At 42.7% G+C, this 8309-nt stretch overlaps 1 protein-coding gene across 1 annotated transcript; it reads right to left on the minus strand.

The window, feature by feature from the left end:
- Positions 1-3266: 3266 nt before the first annotated feature.
- Positions 3267-7887, minus strand: LOC139761227 (uncharacterized). The gene is made up of 6 exons (XM_071685270.1): positions 7496-7887; positions 7112-7248; positions 6379-6516; positions 5806-5949; positions 4737-4844; positions 3267-3431 (listed from the first exon to the last, which is right to left on the minus strand). The coding sequence occupies exons 1-6, from the start codon at positions 7866-7868 to the stop codon at positions 3267-3269; spliced, it is 1065 nt and encodes a 354-aa protein (XP_071541371.1). The 5' UTR covers positions 7869-7887.
- Between the last annotated feature and the right edge of the window lie 422 nt (positions 7888-8309).

Raw genomic sequence — 8309 nt, forward strand, 5'->3', positions numbered from 1 at the left:
TACACGAAAGCTCACATAGATATTGAAGTGTTTAATGTATTGTGCGTGTTTATCAGCACTTAGTTTACGCTTGAGTTTAATGATATACACATGAAGATGTCTCATTATATATATATATATATATATATATATATATATATATATATATATATATATATATATATCATATAGATCATTCAGAATCTTGATAATACAATTATTAGTTTGTATTTACTTCACAATAGAGTGAAATGATGTTGGATCATCGAGAATAATTAATTTATTAGTACGGTAATTATTGTGCGTATATATCTATGGAAATTACGCCATATTATGCCTAGACTCTGGTAACGACCCAAGTGGACGGCAAGGAATACATCTCTCCCTGAGACACTCCTGGTTCCGAAGGGGTCCGTCCGTCGCCTGCTCCTGCTAGGAGCGCAACCTTGACACTGCAATATAACTAAGGATGTGAGGTGATGTATTTCAATACTAGACCGTGATTTTGTACACCATTGCAAGACCGACACTGTGTGGGGGAGATGAAGTATGGCAGCAGATAACACAATCTCTCACAACAATTTGCATACAACAACATCACAAAACGCCAGTAATTGTTAACGCATGTCGTTTGGTGGACTTCCTGTTGTACCAGGATCTTCAATATTGTATCATAACAGGATCTACAACATCGTGTTAGAACGGCGTCTATAAAACCCTGTCATATCAGTCTACAACACCCAGTCATTGCGTAATCTACAACGAGTGAGATTCATATATATATATATATATATATATATATATATATATATATATATATATATATATATATATATATATATATATATATATATATATATATACGAATAAAGTGCATAGGAGCGCGCACCTTCATAGGACATACAAACCTGCAACAGCCAGGATCGAACCCGGGACCCCTGTGCCACAGGCGGGAATGCTACCGCTGTTATATTTCTCTCTCTTGTGTCTCCCCTGATGAGGTGATTATTACACGAACCTGCACTTGGGAACTTAACGTGTTTCATTTTCCCCGTGGACTCAGGAATATACTTGATCACGCGCAAAATTGTGATCCTTTCCAATATATATATATATATATATATATATATATATATATATATATATATATATATATATATATATATATGTATGTATCACATGTTCGCCATCTCCCACTTTAGCATGGCAGCGTCAAGAATGTTAACAGACAGACTGGAACACAACCATATATATTCTAATATCTGATTTCTTTTTAAGCTTCTCGACGTACTATATGTTCTCACTTTTGCTCTCCTTTCTGTAGCAGGGTTATGAACCGACTTGCAGTGCATCCTCTTTTTCTTTGAGCAAAGTCATGAATATTCATGCTGCAGTTTATATGATGCAATTCAGTGTTATTATCAGTTGTTGGTGTGCGAGGGAGCGCTACACATGTTGATCTATCTATCTGGTTCAGCTTGTTAAGTTGTCCAACATGGCCGGTAAGCGGATATCTCGACGTAATATATACAATTACACTTGAATTAGTCTTGTACTGCATCCGGATACCCACTCCCAGATCCGTATCCGGACAGAATGGAAAGGTAGTGTTTTCATCGGGAGAGGGACCCCGTTTTCTTTTTTTTGTTGTTGTTGTTGCTTCTTTGAAGACGAGTAAATAAGATCATTGATATATGTATCTCAAAAACATGGTGAAAATGTTTTGATAACGGGACAGAATTGGCAAGATGACGGATAGATGGAGCCACGAGATGACGGATAGATGGAGCCACGAGATGACAGATAGATGGAGCCACGAGATGACGGATAGATGGAGCCACGAGATGACAGATAGATGGAGGAGTCTGGTCTTGATGGTGGTGGTAGTAATGATGTGTTGGTCATGAAGGTTGACGTTTCATAGAACAGCTTTACGAACCATCTGTCATGGTAGAGAGAAAAATGAAAAAGTACATTATACATGAGACATTGTATCACCCTAGGTGATCATCCATGGTGATGTTCGAAGACAAAGATGGTGAAGTATTTTGAAAACAACGGTGAGGTGTGTTTGTGAACGTACATAACCTTCCCTTGTGTCGTAAATATCACGTTACGTCTGTAGGGTAATTACTTTAACCATTTGAGAATTACATTATGGTTAGGATTCAGGATTATATATGTTGCTGTGGCTGGTGTGAATCACAGATTGGTTGTGGGTGGCAATGTAGGGGTGGAGGACTGTGTTGTCTGAGGGTTACATAAGCAAGATTTAACAATGACATTTTGGATACCATTTCTATCACATGATATCAAAAGATATCATTCCGACAGTTATAAATATCAGTTAAGGAAGGGGAGGGTGACCCTTGCTGACCTAATGTTAAGCTAGGGAAAGGCTGGGAGAAAGAAATCTAGATTAATAGTGAAGATAGCATCAGTGTGTAAATATTCTTCATCTTGGGCTGAATTTTCCGTCAGTAGACGAAAATTGATTCGTGGTGAAGCTGCAGGAACACCATGAAATGGAATCCTGGTGTTTGTATATAAACACAACTGCTAATGATGTATGTACAAATGCAAGACGAAATGGCAGATATTTGAAATTGGTTTAGGAAGTCATTTGTGAACTGGAAAATTAAATATATTGGATAGACAAAATGAGTGTGTAGCGAACAATATAACGCGTGGGAGATGTGCAGGAGGTAGCCATGCTGTTTCCTGTGGGCTGGGGTAGCGTCGGGAATGGATGAAGGCAAGCAGGTATGAATGTCTACATGTGTCTATGTGTATATATCTGTGTATGTATATGTGTATATGTTGATATGTGTATGGGTGTTTATGTGTATGTATGTGTATGTGAATGGATGTTTCCTAGTGATACCCCGCTTACGCAGGGAACGACGATCAAGTATAATATATATATATATATATATATATATGTATATATATATATATATATATATATATATATATATATATATATATATATATATATATATATATATGATGGGGTAGGGTGTTCATGCAGTATTTGGTCTCAACTTACCGAGCCTCACTGAAGCGTGGTGGTGGTGGGGATAAAAAGATCTATGTTAGTAAGCATTCCAAAGTCGTAATTATTTTGGTGTATTCATCACGTATCACCAGCAGATATACATATTATTCTGCAGCCGTAGAAGGGAGACAAAGAGAGTATATATATATATATATATATATATATATATATATATATATATATATATATATATATATATATATATATATATAAAGTATAATCAATGTAATCATATCAAAATTATAGAAAACATCAACTTGGAATATCCACAAACGTAAACAAGGACCGTCAGGTTGTAAAAAGGAGACGTGTAAACAAACGTACCAGCGTCGTATTTATCTTCTTCAGCCGACACTGGTACGATGGCTTCCTGGTCCGCCAGTGCTGACACCAACTGAACACGACAAATAATTGTGTTATTAACTGACGTTCACTTAAAATATCTAAAAAGAATATAATTAAATGTTAAACTGGCGTCGATGTTAAAATGGTAAAATTGGGTTCGCCATAGTGAGGGGAAATGGAGGAGGGTTTTGAAGAAGAGCGGGTTAACCTTATGATTAAGATGTTAGTTATGACCTAAAGTGATTAGTATCTACAAGTGTTGATAGTTTAAAGGTTATTTTACGTTATTTTTAGGTGTAGGTTAATTTAGGTTTAGGTGAATATAGGTTGGGTTGATCTAAATAAGGTTTTGTTAGGTTAGGTTTGGGGAAGATCGTCTTGATTGTACTAAATTGGTCCGTTTTGACCGTCTGAATTGCACGACAAATATATGTATAACCAACACCTATAACATATAACCTCCTGTAACCTTATAACAAAAGTTGATGGCGGTGTTATAGAGTTAAATGAATAAGCCATAAATTATGCTAATCTGGCATTCATTTGGAAGGTTTAACTCTGAGGTATGATAGGTTCAATATGGTACAATTATCTGAGGTATGATAGGTTCAATATGGTACAATTACCTGAGGTATGATGGGTTCAATATGGTACAGTTATCTGAGGTACGATAGGTTCAATATGGTACGATTATCTGAGGTATGATGGGTTTAATATGTTACAGTTATCTGAGGTATGATGGGTTCAATATGGTACAACTATGAGGTATGATGGGTTTAATATGGTACATTTATCTGAGGTATGATGGGCTCAATATGGTACAACTATGTGAGGTATGATGGGTTTAATATGGTACAGTTATCTGAGGTATGATAGCTTCAGTATGGTACAATTATCCCTTCGTTATCAGGGTATTTTGGCTAGGATTATTTAGTTATTAATTATGATGATAAGACGAGGTAATTATTACTTATATTCACTTATTATATTGATGAGTCAAAACACTTTTGTTGACAACCTCTTGAACATGACGGTACGACCCTTGAACACGACGCTACGACCCTTGAACTCGACGGTACGACCCTTGAACACGACGGTACGACCCTTGAACATGACGGTACGACCCTTGAACTCGACGGTACGACCCTTGAACTCGACAGTACGACCCTTGAACTCGACGGTACGACCCTTGAACTTGACGGTACGACCCTTGAACTCGACGGTACGACCCTTGAACTCGACGGTACGACTCTTGGCGGTCTGATCAAACCCATAGGTCATACAGTCGTCCTCAAGGGTCGTGGTGTCGTGCTCAAGGGTCGTACCTAAGGTGTGTGGGGGTGGGGCAACTTACCGTTGTATCCTGACATCCAAACCACCACACAGCTGTGGGGCGAGGGTAAGGTGGGTATGTGTCGTCTACACGGAACCTCCTGTTGTTGAACCGCCAATATTCTCCATCCTAGAAAAGAAAAACAATATATATATATATATATATATATATATATATATATATATATATATATATATATATATATTTATATATTTTTTTTTAAACTATTCGCCATTTCCCGCGTTAGCGAGGTAGCGTTAAGAACAGAGGACTGGGCCTTTTTTTGGAAAATCCTCACCTGGCCCCTTCTCTGTTCCTTCTTTTGGAAAAAAAAAAAAGAGAGGGGAGGATTTCCAGCCCCCAGCTCCCTCCCCTTTTAGTCGCCTTCTACGACACGCAGGGAATACGTGGGAAGTATTCTTAATTCCCTATCCCCAGGGATAATATATATATATATATATATATATATATATATATATATATATATATATATATATATATATATATATATATAAAGCATCATTCAGACAACGTTCGTCCAGGAGAGAGAGAGAGAGAGAGAGAGAGAGAGAGAGAGAGAGAGAGAGAGAGAGAGAGAGTGAAGCATTTTTTCCCCTTCCTATGAGAGTATTACCTAAGTCGTCATATCCTGTCTACCCTGTGAGTAAAAAAAAGATAAGGTATTGATCCACTATACTGTCCTATCCAGCTTATAAAGACAGTATTGGCGATATATATATATACTCCCCCTCTCGTCCTAGGCCAGTATTTGGGTTAGCGAAGTCCGTATGTGTGTTAGAATGAAGGTGAACTGCTAAGATGTTCTCGTCAGAATCGGGATAGAACAAATTGGGCTGATGTGATACATGGGGGGGCAGCGGCATGCCATCCATATGAAGCAATCAGTGCAAACCGATAAATGACCTCTCAGAACTTAGGCTATATAGACGAAAGGTTTCTCTTTCATCATCTGAAAGAAAGGGAAACTTCATGTGTTTAGGGAATTACGTCGATGTACGGCCGAAGTGCGTCACACGCTGAAGGAGGCGCCGTCGGAGGACGAGGTGAGGGCGTGGGGGGCTGGCTTTACCTTGAAGAAGTAGGTCGTGTCTCTGGAGAAGTGGAGGGAGCCGTCCAGGTCGCTGGGCAGGCCCTCCCACAAGGCCGTCTGCTGTGGGTAGTTGCTGGAGACGTGGGGTCGCCTCACTGTGTTATACCGCCAGTACCTGGATCCCTGCAGAGGTCAACACATACTTAGAAATGACCCCTCACACTCTACCCCGACACTACAAAACCATCCACTTTAAACGTTCAACACCACAAAACCATCTACTTTAAACGTTCAACACCACAAAACCATCTACTTTAAACGTTCAACACCACAAAACCATCTACTTTAAACGTTCAACACAAAACCATCTACTTTAAACGTTCAACACCACAAAACCATCTACTTTAAACGTTCAACACCACAAAACCATCTACTTTAAACGTTCAACACCACAAAACCATCTACTTTAAACGTTCAACACCACAAAACCATCTACTTTAAACGTTTGAACATTGACAATATGCTCGACTTAAGAAGATTGGAACGTGTATGTACACCATGAATAATTCATAGGACAAGCGTGAAGTGTGGAGCTTGGCGGGCTGTACACACCTGGAAGAAATAAATTCTCTTCCTGGACCTGACGAATGCTGTGTCCAGGTCGTCTGGGATGCCGGTGAAACCGTCCCGGATCATCTTGGGATATCCCGGGTCCATCTTCTGGTTGACGAAACGCCAGTACTTGCTGCCCTGAGGATGAGGAGGTGGTGGTGGTCAGGCAGGATCTTTGAGGTACAACCCCAGGAGAACCCCTGACCTGTACCACCCCAGGATAACCCCTGACCTGTAGAACCCCAGGATAACCCCTGACCTGTACAACCCCAGGAGAACCCCTGACCTGTACAACCCCAGGATAACCCCTGACCTGTACAACCCCAGGAGAACCCCTTTCCATGTGGGGTTTCCTACAGCTTCCATGCCCCAGTTGCTGACGAAGGTGCAGCCCGTCGCTGAAGGTGACCTGGATGTCTTCACCATCAGCAGCAGTGAATATGAAGAAGGAATACCAGCTGGAGGAAGGTAAACCCTGGCACGAGTTTACACACGTGAAGATGGAGTTTACATACGTGAGTCATACCTTTCGTGCTCAGGGGGTCGTACTGATGTGCTCGGGTCGTGTTCAGGGGGTCGTACTGGTGTGCTCGGGTCGTGCTCAGGGGGTCGTACTGGTGTGCTCGGGTCGTGCTGAACGGGTCGTACAGGTGTGCCCGGGTCGTGCTGAAGGGGTCGTACTGGTGTGCCCGGGTCGTGCTGAAGGGGTCGTCGTCGTCGTCGTCCAGTTTACCTGGAAGAAGAAGGTTTTCCTGCCGTTCCACGTGAAGGCAGCGTCCAGGTCGTCGGGCAAGCCGTCCCAGTCCTGGGATATGTTCCTGGGATATCCTTCCTCGACGCTCACCTCGTTCAGGAGCCAGTACAGACCACCTACGGAAGACCCTCCTGTACCATCACACACACACACACACACACACACACACACCATTGGTTTGACCCCCCCCCCTCTCTGGCATGTTGTGGTTGTCGGTAATATAACAAATACATTTTTTTCAAACACTTTGTTTAAGGTTATTAAAGAGGGAGTGTGTTCGTGCAGGACCCCCCCCCCCCCTCCTGGAACACTGTAGCGTGTGTTCGTGCAGGACCCCCCCGCCCTCCTGGAACGCGACCTTACCCCTGAAGACGTAGGTGTTGCCGTCCTCGGTGGTCACTATCGTATCAATTCTTCCGTCGCTGCAAAGACAACTGCCCGAGCCCCCGTCTGATGCGCACGACCCGCTTCCAGAATCTCCATCGCCAGACCCGCTTCCAGAATCTCCAGACCCACTTCCAGAATCGCCAGACCCACTTCCAGAATCGCCAGACCCGCTTCCAGAATCGCTAGACCCGCTTCCAGAATCGTCAGACCCGCTTCCAGAATCTCCATCTCCAGACCCGCTTCCAGAGTCTCCAGACCCGCTTCCAGAGTCTCCAGACCCGCTTCCAGAGCCTCCGGAACCTGATGAAGCTTTACTCTTTGGAGGTCCGTAGAGGGCCTGAAAAGACATTAAGAGTTACATAGATACACAGACCCTCAAGGTCGTACACGGTCGTGCCCTGAAGGTCGTACACGGTCGTGCCCTGAAGGTCGTACACGGTCGTGCCCTGAAGGTCGTACACGGTCGTGCCCTGAAGGTCGTACACGGTCGTGCCCTGAAGGTCGTACACGGTCGTGGTCTGAAGGTCGTACACGGTCGTGCCCTGAAGGTCGTACACGGTCGTGCCCTGAAGGTCGTACACGGTCGTGGTCTGAAGGTCGTACACGGTCGTGCCCTGAAGGTCGTACACGGTCGTGGTTTGAAGGTCGTACACGGTCGTGGTTTGAAGGTCGTACACGGTCGTGCCCTGAAGGTCGTACACGGTCGTGGTTTGAAGGTCGTACACGGTCGTGGTTTGAAGGTCGTACACGGTCGTGCCCTGAAGGTCGTACACGGTCGTGGTCTGAAGGT

This window comes from Panulirus ornatus, chromosome 39 (genome assembly GCF_036320965.1).
Source record: "Panulirus ornatus isolate Po-2019 chromosome 39, ASM3632096v1, whole genome shotgun sequence".
Classification (NCBI taxonomy): domain Eukaryota; kingdom Metazoa; phylum Arthropoda; class Malacostraca; order Decapoda; family Palinuridae; genus Panulirus; species Panulirus ornatus.

Bases quoted from the DNA above. Each gene is read 5' to 3' on its own strand.
- LOC139761227 (XM_071685270.1), bottom strand. From the start codon at position 7,868: ATGTCTTTTCAGGCCCTCTACGGACCTCCAAAGAGTAAAGCTTCATCA. The intron at 6,517-7,111 runs GTAAACTGGACG...CCTCATCCTCAG, and splicing joins GGAAAACCTTCTTCTTCCAG to GGCAGCAAGTACTGGCGTTT. The intron at 3,432-4,736 runs GTAAGTTGCCCC...TGTCGTGTTCAG, and splicing joins TTGGATGTCAGGATACAACG to TTGGTGTCAGCACTGGCGGA.